The following is an 18,675-nucleotide window of genomic DNA, read 5'->3' as shown; positions in this document are numbered from 1 at the left end:
GTGGCACAGGCTGGCTCTGGCTGCGGCTCCAACATGTCCATCATGGCGATCACACATCCTCTCGGAACATTTCACGATCCTCATAGGACACATCTTTTTTCCTTCGATGCAGTCAGAATTTCCCCTGTCCCAACTTAGCCCTGCTGGGTATTGAAGAGGCCCTGGGGGACCTTGCTGGGAGCACTCCAACGCAGCCACCGATGGCTCATCCCACTCGGAGCATCCAGGTGTGAGCGAAGGGTCTGCAGACCGAGCCACCGGTGTTTGTGGCAACTGTGACAAAAAGCAGTGTTTTGCACAACACTTGGGAGAGGGCCGAGTGTATGCCGCCGGGCTGATCTACAAGAGCACGCATTTTCCCTCTGTGCTGTCTGCTGGTTTCAGGAGAATGCACAGGGTGATGGGGCTGAGCCAGCCCAGGTGTACGTCAGCTGGACGCCAGACACGGAGGAAGGAGCCATGGGCTGGGCCCCACATCACCACCGGGCACTTGACACAGGGGCGGTGGCAGCCCCATCACAGAGGGCAGCAGGTCAGTAGGTGCCACGTCACCACGATCAGCCAGCGAGTGGTGGCCATGTCACAGCAGGGAGCAGGTTGCTGGTGGCCGTGTCATAGTGGGCAGCAGAGTCAAGAGTGGCCGTGTCACTGCAGGGTCCCAGTGGGTGACACGGCCGCCCGAGGGTACAAAAGGGGACACGGGGTGGTGGGTCCCGCACCCTGGAGGAGCGTCCAGAGGACGAACGCAGGGATGAGCTCCCACATGGCTGTCGCCACTAAGGAGCAACCCGCCAGCGTGAGGCCCACCAAGATGCACCTCTGGGATGGCATGGAGCACGCCTTCATGATGCCCAGCATCACCGCAGAAGGTACAGGCATCCCCAGCCACTCCAGGAGCGTTGTCAGGACCAACAGTGGCAGGGTTGCGTGGGCGAGACTCAGCACTGCAGCCATGTCAGGGGTGTCTCCATCTGGTGCTGGGGACAGCAAGGACACTGACGCTGCTGACCCCATTGACACGCAGGGGTGCTCAGGCCTCTTGCCAAAACAGCCAAGAGGCCCTTCTGCTCCCCTCACAGCTGCCAGAGGCCTCGTGCTATCCCCAACGCGAGCTCTTTCCCAGTTCCTCATTTCCTGTGGCACAATGTGGTTTTGCCACCACACTATCGGCGGCAGATTTGGGAAAGAGGAGCTGGTGCTCTTGAGGTGACAGTCTCTCTTGGAGATCTAAGTCCTCAAGGGGGGGACAGGGCCTTGGATTGCATCATCCCACCATACCCTTGGGTGCATCCCACCCTAGGGCTCTGTTTTAGTGAAGACAACGAGTCAGTAGGAGAAAAGGGTGTGCCGAGCTGGCGTGAAGTTTTAACGCAGGTCAGAGCCTTTTGACAATCCCCACCGGGGATTTTCCCAGCGGATCACAGAAGCTGGTTGCCCGCACTATGGAAACGAGCTGGGAGCTGCTTTACCTTCCATGTCTTGCCCGAGAGGTGGCAAACCCCCTTTTTTCTTCCACTTGTCCTCACCAGGGACTTTTCTCCAGGCCTTCAGAGGGCGCCTGGCCCTTGGTTTGGGCACAAACCTGGAGACAAAGAGACACCACCAGCGTGAGCCACGGCACCACCAGCCCTTGCCACTTGCTCACAAGCAGATTTTGGCACTGCTGTAAAGGCCGTTGCTGTCTCAAGTCAACTCTGCCCCACCCCTGAGGACCGTCCTAGTAAATGGGGTCACCTGGCAAAGAAGTCCAGGTCACCTGGCAAAGAAGTCCAGGCCCCCTAGATTCCTCTCCCTTTCCCATCAGATCCACCTTACAGGCTGGGGAGAGGAATGATAATCACTGCCCGTGTCCCCGTGGGAGGACCCCCGTGTTCTCAAGGAGCAAATGCTACCAAACTGCACGCAAGCAGTGCTGGGGAACCGCTGTGGGTCTGCGCAAGCAGTGGGGAAACCAAAAGGCTCACCGGGAATGAAGCGAGCTGCAGGTTTTAAGGGCTGCAGAACAGCCGTCACCCTGTCTTGTCCATCGTGTCCTGCAAATGTCTCAGCCAGGCATTAACCTAATGACCCTGCTCCCAGCACACGTCAGGCCTGAGAATGAGCGGCGTGTCCAGCCAAAACCTGAACAGGAGTTGGGAGAACATTTAAAGTTGTGGCAGTGTCATGGCAGGAGGAAGGGGATGGATGTCAGAGCAGCAGGTCACTTCTGACCATGTCACAGTGGGCAGCAGGTCACTGCTGTGTCAGAGTGGGCAGCAGAGTCAGCACTGGCCATGTCATCGTGATGTCACACTGGGTCTGTGACATGGCCGCCCGAGGGTACAAAAGGGGACACGGGGCGGTGGGTCCCACACCCTGGAGGAGCGTCCAGAGGACGAACGCAGGGATGAGCTCCCACATGGCTGTCGCCACTAAGGAGCAACCCGCCAGCGTGAGGCCCACCAAGATGCACCTCTGGGATGGCATGGAGCACGCCTTCATGATGCCCAGCATCACCACAGAAGGTACAGGCATCCCCAGGCACTCCAGGAGCGTTGTCAGGACCAACAGTGGCAGGGTTGCGTGGGCGAGACTCAGCACTGCAGCCATGTCAGGGGTGTCTCCATCTGGTGCTGGGGACAGCAAGGACACTTTGCATCTGCCTCTGCGCCACAGCTCAGGGGAAGCTGGTGGGTTGAGAGCCAGCAGGCACAGAGCATGACCTGATTTTCCTTTGCTTTCCAGAGCAAACAGCCATCTGGGACGCCGTGGCTGGCTACATTCAAGAACAGCTCCTGCGGCACCAGGTGGGGTGACACCCGCATCCTCCTCACCCACCCAGAGAAGTGGGGAGTCCCCATGGCCCTGAGGCATGGCCTGCAGTTACTCTTCCCCTCCTTGCAATGCAGGAAACCCACCCCAAAAGTCCCCACCAATGGAGACACAGGGCTCGTGCAAGGCTGGGACCACCTCTGGGAGGTGGCATTGTACCACAGGCCTGATCCCGGTCACTGGAGACCCCTGCATGCCCTCCGGCTGCCTCTGCCCTGACTCCAGCACTGCTCCTTTCGAGGGGGAAGGCAGAGGGAGAGGACTCAGCAGCTCCTCCTTAAAGCTCTCCCCACTGGCCTGGCTCATGTCTCTGAAGAGCAGGAGCCGGCAGGGGCTGGGCCAAAGCACCATCCCTGGTCAGGGCCACCCGCAGCTCTTCCCTCCAGCCACTCCTCCCGCTTCAGCTCTTCCCTTCTCTTCCACTCACAGGGGGTGCGAATTCCCACCCTCGGCTGCTTCGATGTGCTCCCCACACGGACCCAGGTTGGGAACAAGGTCGTGATTCTCCAGAGGCCCGTGTTTCGCCTGGCCAGGAACCTTGCAGTTGTCCACAATCTCATGGACAATAGGGACGACCTGCCTGGTAAGACGGCGCATTAAACACTGGCGGGCTGCACGGTTGCGGTGAAGGGGGTATCGCATCCCTTTTCTGAAAGCAAACTGCCCCCTCTGCGGAGCACATCCAAACACGGGGCCTTTCTGGGCGGTGACTGCAATAAGCAGCCCTTGGGAAACGCCTGCGGAAAGGCCAGTGGGTGAGCGCCTCCATCCCTCTCGTGTGGTTTTCCAGGCAATAAGGTGCTGGAGCCTCTGAAATATGCCAAGGTGGCCAGGGATGCCTCTGTGTCCCGGCAAAAAGTGGATGGCTGCATCCTAGGCACCACGTCCCTCCTCTCTCACTGCCTGGGGAAGGGGGAGAACGTCGCCCTTGTCCTGAGGGACGTGGGGGTGCTCCTCATCGAAGGCAGCAGGGTGCAGATGAGGTTCTACTATGACTTCCTGGAGAGGATTACTGGGAAGAAGGTCCTCGAAAGCGCTGCATTCAAGGTGAGCGTTCTGGTTTCCCCACCGCTTGGGCAGACCCACAGCGGTTCCCCAGCACTGCTCGCGTGTGGCCCACCGCGACATGGCCAGCTGCTGAGGCAAGGCATGAGCACGACTCCACCAGCTCTTGCTGCCCTGAACTCCTCCACTGCTGGGTGCCTTGGTCATGTTGAGGATGTCCTGCCATCTCCATGTTCCTCCATTGCAGCTTCCCCAGCTGCTGGACATGGTGCTGTCTCCGATGGTGCCCATTGCTTCCCTGACTTTCGCTGGCCGCGTCATCGTCTTTCCCGAGTGAGTGAGTACGTTGGCAGCTTTAGCCTCTGGCCAAGGCGGCTGCTCAGCTGCAGTTTGTCCTTGTGAGCACGAGAGTCCTGCTGCGGGGACTCCTTCTCTGCGTGACCCCATTGCCCAGGACAGTCCTTGGGGATGAGGCAGAGTCCATTTGGGAAAACAACGGCCTTTACAACCGTGCCAAAACCTGCCTGTGAGCAAGTGCAAGGGCTGGTGGTGCCGTGGCTCACGCTGGTGGTGTCTCTTTGTCTCCAGGTTTGAACTGGAGGTTGTGCCCAAACCAAGGGCCAGGCGCCCTCTGAAGGCCTGGAGAAAAGTCCCTGGTGAGGACAAGTGGAAGAAAAAAGGGGGTTTGCCACCTCTCGGGCAAGACATGGAAGGTAAAGCAGCTCCCAGCTCGTTTCCATAGTGTGGGCAACCAGCTTCTGTGATCCGCTGGGAAAATCCCCGGTGGGGACTGTCAAAAGGCTCTGCCCTGCGTCAAAGCTTCCCACCAGCTGGGCAGAGCCTTTTCTCCTAAGGCTGGCTTCACAAGAACTGAGCCCTAGGACGGGATGCGCCCATCACGCCCATCCCTGGGTACAGCAGGGGGGTGTGGACCCAAGGGGCTGTCCTCACTCCGCAAAGAGCCTCTGTCACCTCACCGGCATTACCCAGCTCCTCTTGCCAAACCCTGGCGCTATTAGGGCGTTTGCAGAGGAGTCCATCAAGCACCCGTGTTGGGGAGGGTGCCAGGCCTCTGGAAATGGTGGCTGTGAGGGGAGCAGAACGGCCCTCTCAGAGGTTTTGGGAAGAGGTCTGAGCACCCCTGTGCGTCACTGAGGCCGGCAGCGTCACAGCGATGCTCTTCTGACAAGGTCTCTCCTTTCCCGCTTCCAGTGGGATTTGCTGAACTGCCCTTGCCTGCCCGTTCCAGTTTGACCAGTGAGGAACACAAGGCGCTCCCGGAACAGAAGTGGGTGAAAACGAGGAAGAAGCCTGTGGAGTGGTGAGGCTGGAGGTGCAGGGCTGGCATCTGCACGGGGTCATTTTCTGAGCCAGCAAGAGCCCATTCCCCACCCCCAAACACTTGCCGTTCATCACTGCCCAACAGTGGTGAAGGCAGAGCCCGGAGGGGCGGGATGGGGCTGCTGGGGTCACAGGGCTGCTTTTTGTGAAGGGCCCCAGTGTGGCCTCCTGAGCTGTGCATAGGGACAGCCGTGTGTCAGCCGAGGGTCCCGGCTCAGGGGGTTTCCTCTCCTGAGCTGAGCGCAGCCATCGCCATCGGCTGAGCTGCCGGTGGCTGCATAAACAAGCCCATGGCTCATAGGGCCAGGAGGCGGCCCCAAACCCATCGTGTCCTCACGCAGACCCCTCCCACTGTGTCCTTTCAGCTGGCTACCAGCAATCTCTGCGGCCTCCGCTAGAAAAAAGCAGCCTGTGACCAGCCAACCCAAGGGCAAACCCGCACCCAAAGGCCGAGCATCAAAGCAGAGGCGAGCACAGGCAGCGAAACCTCGGAGGCGCAGAGGAAGAGAACAAGGAGAAAAAAAAGTCCCTGTCAGAAGCAAATTACCGTCAACAAGCTCTGAGGCCAGGATGCCTGAGGAGCCCACCTACAAGGTCTACATTCCCCAGCCACCCGGACCTGAGACAGCACAATTGCTAAAATCAAGGCCTGAGATGTTCTGGTCAGTGCTGAAAGAACCACAGAAGACCATATTGGCGGGATACATCTTTGAGCCCTCCCTTTTGGTGCCACCAATGCATCAGTGGGCTCCAGGATGGAGTGGCCCTGGCCAGAGCGATCAGGGCTTGGGGTGCCCGGAGCAGAGGCAGCACCACGCGAGGTGGCAAAAGAGGTACGTGATTCGAATCTGCGTCGTTCTTGGGTGCTGTTTCCTTGTCGAAATGCAGAGCTGGAGGGACCGTGGGGACTTTTCAAGAGCCCTTAGGTCTGACGGACGTCATGGCTAAGCTGCCACCTTGGGCTCTTCCATCCCCAGGGGCGAGGTACTCATTTTCCAGGGGTGGCCTCTCTTCTCTAGCCTCAGGAAACACACAAGGCCATGTTCTTCGGCCATGTTTGGAAGGCCTAACTCACGGCAAGGCTGCTCTGGGCCAGAGAGGGGACTGTTTCTTCCCAGCTCGTTGCTCCTTTAGATCCCCGGTGGGAAGAGAAAGGCTTTTTGGGTGGGTCTGGCACAGCTTGGGAGCAAACCGCTGCTGCTGGAGAGGCTGCAGAGAAGGGGTAAAGGGAGGGAGAGAAACAGCTGCCCTCCCCTCAATGTCCTGACCTGAAGCCATCCAGGGGGTCTGCGTGTGGGCAAGGCGCTCCTCCCAAAACCTGTGGGATTGTTTTAGAAGAGTCTCTCTTCTTTTGCAGAAACCCATCTGTCTTTGGGACCCCAGGAGCTCGGGAAAGAGATGAATAAAACCACAAAGGAGAAGCTGCAAAAGGGTGTTGACTTTTGTAATTGTTCGTAACGGTCCTTCACCGGAATGGGGGAGAAGGGTTTTTTACCATTGGCGATGGCTCTGAGATCGGCCCAGCATGGTCCTGGAAGTGGGGCCATCGGAGGGACCTTCCCTCCGGGACCCTTTCCATGCAAGGGACCTTTTCCATGGCCGCTATGGAAAGGAACCTGCTTTCTGGGGCAAGAGAGGGCAAGCAGGCACTTGGAGCAGTGTTGTGAAGAACGGAACGTCCCTGGAGGGGAAAGGCGAGGCTGCTCCCCATCTCCCTTTGCTCTTCCTCCATCTCCACCCTGGAGGCCATTTCTCTGTCACTCCGCTCTCCTGCTGCCTTTTGTGTCTCTCTGACCCTCTGTCCCCCTCCCTCACCCTGCCTCTGTCTGTCCATCCCTCTGTCCTCCTTCCTGCCCTTCTTCTCCCTCTCTCCCTCTGTCCTGCTGCTTATCCCTGTTTTTCCTCCTGCACCCCACTGGCCCTTCCCCTCCAGCTCTTTCCCGATCCATCCCTCTGCATGCTCCTCACCAGCATTTTTCCTTCCTCCACTCCCTGCCCAGCCCCATCCCGTTCTCCTGTCCCTCTGTCTGTCTCCTCGTCCCTCTGTCCTGCTCTTGTCCCTCTCCGGCTACCCCACCGCCCTGCCCCACCTCTCTCTGCCACTCTGTCCCTCTCTCCTCCTCCTCCTCCCTGCTCCACCGGGGCTCTGGGCCCTGGTCAGCCCCGGGGGGCCTGCAGAGGGATGGGGCCCAGCCGGGGCAGGGGGACAGTGTCCCCGCAGGGTCAGACAGCAGGGCAGGAGTGCCCCGGGCCATGCCGGGAGCTGCCGTCCTGGGGCGTGGGGCTGCCTGCTGGCCATGTTGGCCTTGGGTGGTGCAGTCTCTGCTCTAGCTGCAGACCAGCTGAGGCGAGGGCTGGGGCTGCCCGTGGGGTGAGTGAGGCCCATGGGCAGGTTTCGGGGTGACTCCTGCCTGCTGGCCCCCCGGGGTGGCAGGGGTAGCTCCAAGCTGGAGCCGGTCCCAGCTGGGGCAGCCCCGGGAGTGACCCGAGAGCTGGGGAGGGGAAGGAGATGGAGACAGACCCCCCCGGGCACAGGCACCGGGCAGCCTGACTCCCAGAGCCCCCTGGATCCGCCCTGGCCCCGCTCGGCCCCTGCAGCTGCCCTGGCCCCAGCACCTCCCCTGAGGCCTGTCCCGCAGCCCCAGGCCCCCACGGCCTGTCCTGGCAGCAGCGAGCTGGGCCTGGGGCGCGCTCGATCCTCCGTGAACACGGGGGCCGTCAGCAGCATCGCAGGGAAGGAGCGGTGTCTGCAGGAGCTCCTGCAGCAGGAGGGGCTCCAGCCTGGGGCCGGCGGCGGTAATCATGGTTCTTTCCCTCTCCTAGAGGCCACACTGAGGGCTCGGTTGTCTGTTCCTGCCCCGGAAGGGAGGGAGCATCTGGCTGTCCTGGTTTTGCCTGGGACGGAGTGAATTTTCTTCCTGGGAGCTGGTACAGTGCTGTGGTTTGGCTTTAGGATGAGAATCATGTTGATAACGCACCGATGTGTTAGTTGTTGCTAAGTAGTGCTTCGAGTAAATCCAGGACTTTGCAGCTGCTTCTGCTTTACCAACTGAGAAGGCTGGAGATGCCCAAGAAGCTGGGAGGGGGCACAGGCAGGACAGCTGACCCAAACTGGCCAAAGGGCTACTCCATACCGTAGGATGTCACGCTCAGTATAAAACTTGGGGAAAGCTGGCCGAGGGGCTGGTGCTTGGGAACCGCCTGGGCATCGCTCGGCGGGTGGTGAGCAACTGCATTGCCCATCCCTTATTTTGGATATTATTTTATCATCGTCATCATCGTTATTATTATTGTTGTTGCTGTTATTATTGTTATTAACCAGTGTGCAAGAGATCCGAGGGAATTTGCCAGGCTGGGAATTTGAGTATCTTGCTGATGTGCCAAAATGGAGAGATCCACTCAGAACCAGGAGCTCAGTGTTGGGCTGAGTTGTGTCTCACCGGGGAGTCTGTAGCGTGTCACCCTGTCCAGCTGAGCTTGTGACATCAGGTCTTTCTGCTGAGGGCAATGATCAAATCATGGAATCGTTCTGGGCGGAGGGGACATCGAGAGGTTTCCAGCCCAAGCCTGTGCTCAGAGCAGGTCCCATCAGGCCGCTCAAGGACATGCCCAACTGAGGGATGAACACCCCCAAAGTCTTGCCCCGCTGCCTACAACATCCGTCCACTCTTTGGGTGAAAAAGCCCTCCTTTCTAAGGCCCACATTCTCTTTTTGGAGCCCCAGCCCCCATGTTTACGGCACAAAGCCTCATTTCTTGGAGTCCAAAGCTGCATCTTGAAGGCACAAAAACCTACTTCAGGGCCCCAAAGCCTCCATTTAGAGCCTAAATCGTCATTGTCAGGGTCCAAAGCCTCGTAGTGTCAAAATACTCATTTTTAAGATCCAACCCCACGGTTTTAAAGCCCAAACACTCATTTTCAAGATGCAAGCCTCATTTTTAAGGTCCAAACCCTCAGTTCTAAAGCCCAAACACTCATTTTCAAGACGCAAGCCTCATTTTTAAGGTCCAAACCCTCCGTTTTGGGTCCAAACCCTCAGTTTAGCTCTCTCAAGGCCTCATTTTCCCATAGCCTAAGTTTGAGGATCCAGTTTGTAATTTTGAGGGGCCAAAGCCTCATTTTTTTAGAAGAGAAGAGAAGGGAAGAGACGAGATGAGATGAGGCGAGACGAGATGAGACTATTTCAGTTGGAAGGGACCTACAACGATCATCTAGTCCAACTGCCTGACCCATTCGGGGCTGACCAAGTTAAAGTGCGTTACTAAGGGCATTGTCGAAATGCCTCTTAAACACGGACATGCTTGGGGCATCGACTTTTTAATGACCAAAGCCTCCTTTTGAAGGTCCAAAGCCTCATTTTTGTTTTCCAAACCTGAATTTTGAGGGCCCCAACTCTCATTTATGGATTTCAAAGCCTCATTTTTAGGGTCTGAACCTTCATTTTAGGTCAAAAGCCTGAAATGCAGCCTGACACCAAGGTTGCAGGGCCAAAGCCTCAGTTTCAGGTTGCCAAGTCCTCATTTTAGTTTATAAACCCTCCGTTACAGGGCTCAGAGGGACCCTCCTTTCTGGGGTCCAAAGCTTCATGCTGTAAGGTCGTAGCCCTCACGTTTGGCTACCAAGACTCATTTTTAGGGTCCAAAGCCTCGGTTTCAGTTTACAAAGTCAGGTTTTGAGAGTCAAAGCTCCCATTTATATGACGCAACCCCTCATGATTAGGATCCATAGCTGCATTTACAGGGTTTAAATCCTTCTTATAGGACACAAAGCCTCATTTCCCAGCCCAAAGCCTCATTTTTAGGCTACAAAGCCACAAGTGACTGTGCAAAGCCTCAGCTGTACGATCCAAACTCTCGTTTTCAGAGTCCAAATCCTCATTTTTAGATCCAGACTCTCGTATTACGTTACCAAAGTCTCACTGATGTGGTCCAAAGCCTCATTTCGAAGGCCCAAAGCCTCATTTGGAGGGGCCAAATACTGATTCGTAGGGTCTAAACCCTCTTCTTAGGGAACAAAGGCTCGCCTTTAGGGTCCGAAGCTTTATCTGCAGGCTCCAAAGCCTCAGTGATAAGACCCAGATCTTTCTTTGAGAGTCCAAAATCTCATTTTATTCTCCAAATCCTTGCTTGTTGTTTCTGATCCCAAATTTTGAAGGTCCAAGGTCTCATTTTTAGAGCCCAACGCCTCCTTTTTAGGGTTCTAAGCCTCCTTTCTAGGGTCCAAAGCTTACGTTTTAGCATCCAAAGCCTCACATGTAGAGTTTAAGGCCACAATTTCTGTCTACCAGTCTCATTTTTAGGGCCCAAAGCCTCATTTTTAGGACCTCTCCCCTCATTCTAAGGGCCTCAAGCCTCATTTTGACAGCCTAAATGCTCATTTGGAGGGTCTAAGCCCTGAGTGAAAGAGCAAATCCTCAGTTTTAGGGCCCCCAGCTTTCTTTGGAGAGTACAAAGACACATTTCGAAGGGCCAAAGCCTCATTTGGAGGGTCCAAATACTCATTTTTATGGTCCAGATTTGCATTTTGGGGTTTAACTCTTTCAGGCCTAAGGCCTACTTTGAAGGGCTGGAAGCCTCATTGCAGGGGCTCATTATTGGTGAGGATTTAAAGCCTCTTTTGTCGGGTCCAAACCCTCATCTTTAGGGCCCGAAGCCTCATTTTGGGGCTCTAAATCCTCATTTTTAAAGCCTAACTACATGTTCCGAGGCTACAAGGGCATACTGAGATGGTCTGAAGCCTGATCCTCGTCTTAGGCCGTGTTCATTCTCCTAAGCAAGTGGGACTGCAGTAAGCATCCTGCCTTTCAGCGCAGCTGAGAGGGCAGGCTCAGGCCTCTGGCTTCGGCAGGTGCTTTGGATGGCACTGGTGGCATCATCCAGGGCTCTCCTTTATCCTTCGTGGTCAGCTCTCAGCTTCCACCAAGCACAGTCCTTCTTTCCAGGGCTGGGCTGTCCTTTCCTTTGTTTTCCTTCAGCACCAACAACCCCAGAGCCCGCAGCCACATTCCAGTACCTCGCGACACTGCAGCCCAAGCTGTCGACCAAGAGATCTATGCACAAAGGCAACACGCTCTCGTACTAGAAAGACTGGCTGATAGGATAGTTCGGGAAGGGAATTTTCCTGACTCTGGGAATTTTCCCGCCTCAGAGAGGCGGGAAAGCCCTGAGGGGAGGGAGCCGCTGCAGGCAGGCCCATGCCTGGCAGCTGCCCGGGGTTCCTGCCAGGCGCCTCCGGGAGACTTTTGGCCTCCTGTCAAAGGCAGCCAAAGTCCCAGGAGCAGCCCCAGACTCCCCCAAGGCAGCTACCCGAGGACTTTTGTATGTGCTGGAGGCAGAGCCATGCTCGGGAGCTCCCCGGGTCTCTTCCCAGGACTCTCCCAGAGTCTTCTGGCATCATCCTGTAGAGGTAGCTGAAGTCTCGGTAGGCAGCACCAGCCTCATCCAAGGCAGCTACTGGAGGAGTTCTACGTACGATGGAGTCAGGACCATGCCCTGTAGCTCCCCGAGACTCCTTCCAGCAATCTCCTGGAGTCTTCTGGCCTCCTGTGGAAGGAACCGAAGTCCCGGGTAGCAGCCCAAGACTCTTCCAAGGAAGGCACCAGAAGAGGATTTCCATTTGGGGCTGGAGATGGCAGTGACACTTTGCATCTGCCTCTGCGCCACAGCTCAGGGAATGTTGGAAGCATGAGAGGTGGAAGGCACAGAGCATGACCTGATTTTCCTTTGCTTTCCAGAGCAAACAGCCATCTGGGACGCTGTGGCTGGCTACGTTCAAGAACAGCTCCTGCTGCTCCAGGTGGGGCGACACCCGCATCCTCCTCACCCACCCAGAGAAGTGGGGAGTCCCCATGGCCCTGAGGCATGGCCTGCAGTTACTCTTCCCCTCCTCAGAAAGCAGGAAACCCACCCCAAAAGTCCCCACCAATGGAGACACAGGGCTCGTGCAAGGCTGGGACCACCTCTGGGAGGTGGCATTGTACCACAGGCCTGATCCCGGTCACTGGAGACCCCTGCATGCCCTCCGGCTGCCTCTGCCCTGACTCCAGCACTGCTCCTTTCGAGGGGGAAGGCAGAGGGAGAGGACTCAGCAGCTCCTCCTTAAAGCTCTCCCCACTGGCCTGGCTCATGTCTCTGAAGAGCAGGAGCTGGCAGGGGCTGGGCCAAAGCACCATCCCTGGTCAGGGCCACCCGCAGCTCTTCCCTCCAGCCACTCCTCCCGCTTCAGCTCTTCCCTTCTCTTCCACTCACAGGGGGTACGAATTCCCACCCTCGGCTGCTTCGATGTGCTCCCCACACGGACCCAGGTTGGGAACAAGGTCGTGATTCTCCAGAGGCCCGTGTTTCGCCTGGCCAGGAACCTTGCAGTTGTCCATAATCTCATGGACAATAGGGACGACCTGCCTGGTAAGACGGCGCATTAAACACTGGCGGGCTGCACCGTCGCGGTGAAGGGGGTATCGCATCCCTTTTCTGAAAGCAAACTGCCCCCTCTGCGGAGCACGTCCAAACACGGGGCCTTTCTGGGCGGTGACTGCAATAAGCAGCCCTTGGGAAATGCCTGCGGAAAGGCCAGTGGGTGAGCGCCTCCATCCCTCTCGTGTGGTTTTCCAGGCAATAAGGTGCTGGAGCCTCTGAAATATGCCAAGGTGGCCAGGGATGCCTCTGTGTCCCGGCAAAAAGTGGATGGCTGCATCCTAGGCACCACATCCCTCCTCTCTCACTGCCTGGGGAAGGGGGAGAACGTCGCCCTTGTCCTGAGGGATGTGGGGGTGCTCCTCATCGAAGGCAGCAGGGTGCAGATGAGGTTCTACTATGACTTCCTGGAGAGGATTACTGGGAAGAAGGTCCTTGAAAGCGCTGCATTCAAGGTGAGCGTTCTGGTTTCCCCACCTCTTGGGCAGACCCACAGCGGTTCCCCAGCACTGCTCGCGTGTGGCCCACCGCGACATGGCCAGCTGCTGAGGCCAGGCGTCAGCACGACTCCACCAGCTCTTGCTGCCCTGAACTCCTCCACTGCTGGGTGCCTTGGTCATGTTGAGGATGTCCTGCCATCTCCATGTTCCTCCATTGCAGCTTCCCCAGCTGCTGGACATGGTGCTGTCTCCGATGGTGCCCATTGCTTCCCTGACTTTCGCCGGCCGCGTCATCGTCTTTCCCGAGTGAGTGAGTACGTTGGCAGCTTTAGCCTCTGGCCAAGGCGGCTGCTCAGCTGCGGTTTGGCAGCGTTTGTCCTTGTGAGCACGAGAGTCCTGCTGCAGGGACTCCTTCTCTGCGTGATCCCATTGCCCAGGACAGTCCTAGGGGATGAGGCAGAGTCCATTTGGGAAAACAACGGCCTTTACAACCGTGCCAAAACCTGCCTGTGAGCAAGTGCAAGGGCTGGTGGTGCCGTGGCTCACGCTGGTGGTGTCTCTTTGTCTCCAGGTTTGAACTGGAGGTTGTGCCCAAACCAAGGGCCAGGCGCCCTCTGAAGGCCTGGAGAAAAGTCCCTGGTGAGGACAAGTGGAAGAAAAAAGGGGGTTTGCCACCTCTCGGGCAAGACATGGAAGGTAAAGCAGCTCCCAGCTCGTTTCCATAGTGTGGGCAACCAGCTTCTGTGATCCGCTGGGAAAATCCCCGGTGGGGACTGTCAAAAGGCTCTGCCCTGCGTCAAAGCTTCCCACCAGCTGGGCAGAGCCTTTTCTCCTAAGGCTGGCTTCACAAGAACTGAGCCCTAGGACGGGATGCGCCCATCACGCCCATCCCTGGGTACAGCAGGGGGGTGTGGACCCAAGGGGCTGTCCTCACTCCGCAAAGAGCCTCTGTCACCTCACCGGCATTACCCAGCTCCTCTTGCCAAACCCTGACGCTATTAGGGCGTTTGCAGAGGAGTCCATCAAGCACCCGTGTTGGGGAGGGTGCCAGGCCTCTGGAAATGGTGGCTGTGAGGGGAGCAGAACGGCCCTCTCAGAGGTTTTGGGAAGAGGTCTGAGCACCCCTGTGCGTCACTGAGGCCGGCAGCATCACAGCGATGCTCTTCTGACAAGGTCTCTCCTTTCCCGCTTCCAGTGGGATTTGCTGAACTGCCCTTGCCTGCCCGTTCCAGTTTGACCAGTGAGGAACACAAGGCGCTCCCGGAACAGAAGTGGGTGAAAACGAGGAAGAAGCCTGTGGAGTGGTGAGGCTGGAGGTGCAGGGCTGGCATCTGCACGGGGTCATTTTCTGAGCCAGCAAGAGCCCATTCCCCACCCCCAAACACTTGCCGTTCATCACTGCCCAACAGTGGTGAAGGCAGAGCCCGGAGGGGCGGGATGGGGCTGCTGGGAGCCCCCATGTCACAGGGCTGCTTTTTGTGAAGGGCCCCAGTGTGGCCTCCTGAGCTGTGCATAGGGACAGCCGTGTGTCAGCCGAGGGTCCCGGCTCAGGGGGTTTCCTCTCCTGAGCTGAGCGCAGCCATCGCCATCGGCTGAGCTGCCGGTGGCTGCATAAACAAGCCCATGGCTCATAGGGCCAGGAGGCGGCCCCAAACCCATCGTGTCCTCACGCAGACCCCTCCCACTGTGTCCTTTCAGCTGGCTACCAGCAATCTCTGCGGCCTCCGCTGGAAAAAAGCAGCCTGTGACCAGCCAACCCAAGGGCAAACCCGCACCCAAAGGCCGAGCATCAAAGCAGAGGCGAGCACAGGCAGCGAAACCTCGGAGGCGCAGAGGAAGAGAACAAGGAGAAAAAAAAGTCCCTGTCAGAAGCAAATTACCGTCAACAAGCTCTGAGGCCAGGATGCCTGAGGAGCCCACCTACAAGGTCTACATTCCCCAGCCACCCGGACCTGAGACAGCACAATTGCTAAAATCAAGGCCTGAGATGTTCTGGTCAGTGCTGAAAGAACCACAGAAGACCATATTGGCGGGATACATCTTTGAGCCCTCCCTTTTGGTGCCACCAATGCATCAGTGGGCTCCAGGATGGAGTGGCCCTGGCCAGAGCGATCAGGGCTTGGGGTGCCCGGAGCAGAGGCAGCACCACGCGAGGTGGCAAAAGAGGTACGTGATTCGAATCTGCGTCGTTCTTGGGTGCTGTTTCCTTGTCGAAATGCAGAGCTGGAGGGACCGTGGGGACTTTTCAAGAGCCCTTAGGTCTGACGGACGTCATGGCTAAGCTGCCACCTTGGGCTCTTCCATCCCCAGGGGCGAGGTACTCATTTTCCAGGGGTGGCCTCTCTTCTCTAGCCTCAGGAAACACACAAGGCCATGTTCTTCGGCCATGTTTGGAAGGCCTAACTCACGGCAAGGCTGCTCTGGGCCAGAGAGGGGACTGCTTCTTCCCTGGCTTTATCGCTGGGCCGAGGGACAGTGTCCTCTCCTCCCAGCACAGCGTGCTCCTTCTCTCCCCGTGCTCTCACGCCTGCCAGGAGGAAAGCAGGCAGAGCAGACAGCGGGAGCTTGGTGGGGTTGCACAGCAGCCGCCCCACGCGCAGGAGCACCTCCCCGGCCTCTCTGCCAGCACAGAGCAAGCAGCAGAGGGAACGGGCAGAGGGCAGGGAGGCTGAGCCCCAGCAGGGCCGGCATGCAGAGGCTGCCAGCTGCCTTCCCCCTTCCCGTCTCCCCAGCCTCCCCAGCAGCCCCGGTACCAGCAGCGAGCCTCGGCTTTCCGCAACCGCTCCCACCCACTTTCAGGAGCTCGTTCCTGAGCAGGAGCAGGGCTGGCAGGGGGAGACACCTTCATCGCATTGTCGCTCCTAACAAACACCCCCGCTTCCTTTTCCCGCTTTTCTTGCCAGAACGCGCCGCTTCCCAGAGCCTTTGCCCGTGTCAAACTTCTGGTGAAGAGCAACTGGGGAAACCCAGCGTACACCTGCATTTATCGAGTGCAGGTTCACGGGAAGATGGCAAAACCCGAAAGCCTCGCCTGAAACCAGAGGAAAAAGAGAAGGGCATAGAGAAGAGAGCAGCAGAAGGGGAAGGAAGAAAAAAATAAAAAAGATGTGGCACTTCAGATTGGTGCAGCAGATCTGTCTCCAAAGCGGGGTGCGCAAGAAGGCCCTTTGGGGGAGGGCGGGAGCGTGTGGGAAGCGTTAGGACTTCTCCTGAATTTTTTCTTCAACCTGAGGAAGGCAGTAAGCACTCCTAAGGTTTACTCCAGAGAGGAGAGGCCCAGCCTGGCACCGCTCCTTCTCCCGCCACCCCGGGAGGCTCCGCAAGTGGCACCAGCCCAGGGCAGGCAGAGGGGCCCGGCTGCAGTTTACCACAGGGAGCCGGCCACCCGCCCCCGAGCGGGCTCTGCAGGAGCTCTCCCCGGAGCCCGCCCACCCTCTTCCTGGCCTCTCAGCCAATGGCACCCGACAGGCAGTGACAGGCAGGGCCCGCCACCAGCCAGTGCAGCGCCCTTTTCTGGCCCCGCCCCCTCTGCCCCGCTGCCATGGCAACAGGGCTGACTGCAGGCACGGCCTGCGGGCCCAGCAAGGAGCCTTGGGACAGCTCTTCGGGGCTGCCAGGGCCGGGGGCTGGGAGCTCCTCCCTTACTTTCCCAACGGCGGGGCCGCAGGAGCAGACGGAACCGTTTGGCCTAGCACCTTCCCAGCATCCCGGCTGTCGGTTTGTCGGTTACCCCCCGGTTTCTGTGAAAGGGGTGTGGGGAGCCTGTCTGAGTGGCCTGTGGGAAACCCCCCCGTTCCTCGGCCCATCAACGTCCCCGCTCTAGAGCTCGCTGCTCTCTGTCGGGGCTCCTTTTGTGTCCCATTGATTAGTGTCGACGGGGAATTTTCCAGCGTTTGGCCCCTGGTTATTCTCCCCTTGGCATTGGGACGACCCCGACCCGTCTTTCCTCTTGACGGACCACCGTCTCTGCGCTTCCCGGAAAGGCTGTGCGGTTCTGCAGCCCTTGCGCTGTTCCCGTCATGGGCTCCCCCATCTAACACTCGAGGCCCCTCGGTCCCCCAGTGCTGCATTTTGCAACACTTGGCTGTTCCCTCCCGCTGTTGCTATCATGGGCATCGTGTCCTGGGCTACAACGCCTTCTCCGCTAAGGACATCGCGGGCAGCCACTCGGAAAGCTCCTCCAAAGGATTCCAGGGACGGGGAGGGTTAGAAGCCCGTCTTCCTGGCAGCTGTCTAACAGCAGGGAGTATTGGGAGGGGGTCAGGGTGGCAGGAGCATTCCCTGGGGGGTGCTGGAGGCTGCCAAGGGGTTCCTGAGAGAAGGGGCTGGGGAGTGGGCATCCCCGCTTGCTTTTGGGGTTCTCCTGCTGCTGCAAATGGTTTCTAAAGCTAAGCAGAAAGGGCAATTTGCCCATTAGCTTTGCATGACGGTAGGCACCTTAGGTGGGACCATCCCCCGTGCATCCAGCGCTGTAATAAAGAGAATGCCTGCTTCTCGATGCTACATTGCTGTGAAGAGGTTGATTCCCCATTTCGGTGACAGTTTGGGCGACCCAGATGGGACTCTGCTTCTGAATCTCAACGCATCCGCGGCATCGCAGGACCCCCAGCCGGCTCCGAGGGATTCTCGGGAAGAACCTCCGAAGCGCGGACCGAAGAGCTCTGAGCAGGACCCCTGGCAAGGTAAAGGCATTCCTTTTCGGATTGAAAGGGCGGTTGCCTGCCCGTCAGGCGCGGCGAAGGCCTCGCAGGGTTGGCCTGTAAAGATACCTAAGGGAAGGATTGGATCCTATCGGGCCAAAGTCCCTAGGACAGCTGTGTCTGGAAACCTTTGGCCAAAGGGGTGGGTTGGAGTCCCACTGACGGTAATCTAGGGGTTCGAGTCCCCTTCTGGGGAATGCCTCTGACTAGTTTGTGCAAAGTGATGGTTTCTCTCTTTGGTGTTGCCGTATCTCTGATGGCGGGTACTAAGCCCTCTGCGGAAGGGGGCATTCGGAAAAGATCTCCCCTAGGCCGTATCTTGAAACATTGGAGGAAATTGGGAGGGGAGCCTCTCACTCGAAAACAGCTTCTAGAATATGGTGACAATTGGTGGCCAATGAATAGTCTCGAAGATCAGGAAAAATGGCCAAAGAATGGAACTCTAAGATATACTACTGTAGTACAACTGATGGTACTTTGCAGGCGGGAGGGTAAATGGGATGAAGTACCATACATGCATTTCTTTTTCACACGAAGAAACCACCCGGAATGGCAGAAGGAATGCGGAATAATCCCACACGATCCTCTGATCTTGGCTCTAGCAAAGGAGGGGAGGGGTAGGAATTTAAAACAATGGTGTTCTGCTTGTAGAAAATCAGCTCCTTTCGTACAAGCCCGTCTTGCCTCTTCCTGGGTTTTTCTTCTTGGCGTACAAAACGGTTCCGAAAGGAGAAACGCTGGCAGAAGCAGCTGCCCCGTGGGTTGAGAGCAAAGCCCCCGTTCCAGCAGCCTTTCTGGTTTCCCGGGGATGCCCAGGAGAGCTGGAAGCCTGCCCGGCAGCACAGGCCAGGCAGCCGCCCGGCACGGGAGCGTGGCAGGGTTCGGGGGGCCCACAGGCATGGGCTCCCACCGCCCAGGAGAGCCGTGCTGCCCCAGGGGAGCCCACCGGGTCTCCCCGGCCTGCTG

The 18,675-nt window shown here is 57.9% G+C and overlaps 2 protein-coding genes across 2 annotated transcripts; both read left to right on the top strand.

Moving 5' to 3' along the window:
• The first annotated feature begins 751 nt into the window (after positions 1 to 751).
• Positions 752 to 5,141, top strand: LOC148051654 (coiled-coil domain-containing protein 81-like). Its single transcript, XM_087735478.1, has 7 exons — positions 752 to 869; positions 2,725 to 2,786; positions 3,241 to 3,394; positions 3,602 to 3,858; positions 4,064 to 4,149; positions 4,405 to 4,529; positions 5,029 to 5,141. The coding sequence occupies exons 1-7, from the start codon at positions 752 to 754 to the stop codon at positions 5,139 to 5,141; spliced, it is 915 nt and encodes a 304-aa protein (XP_087591604.1).
• Positions 5,142 to 5,727: 586 nt separating this feature from the next.
• On the top strand, positions 5,728 to 14,317 carry LOC148051653 (coiled-coil domain-containing protein 81-like). Its single transcript, XM_087735477.1, has 8 exons — positions 5,728 to 5,819; positions 7,826 to 7,953; positions 11,891 to 11,952; positions 12,407 to 12,560; positions 12,768 to 13,024; positions 13,230 to 13,315; positions 13,581 to 13,705; positions 14,205 to 14,317. Exons 1-8 carry the CDS (start codon positions 5,728 to 5,730, stop codon positions 14,315 to 14,317), a joined length of 1,017 nt encoding a protein of 338 aa, XP_087591603.1.
• The last annotated feature ends 4,358 nt before the right edge of the window (positions 14,318 to 18,675 follow it).

Source organism: Nipponia nippon, unplaced genomic scaffold (assembly GCF_047370975.1).
Source record: "Nipponia nippon isolate SJK-2023a ecotype South Korea unplaced genomic scaffold, ASM4737097v1 scaffold_59, whole genome shotgun sequence".
NCBI classification, from domain to species: Eukaryota; Metazoa; Chordata; class Aves; order Pelecaniformes; family Threskiornithidae; genus Nipponia; species Nipponia nippon.
Note: the sequence above shows the minus strand (reverse complement) of the source record. Positions and strands in the feature narration are given on the sequence as shown.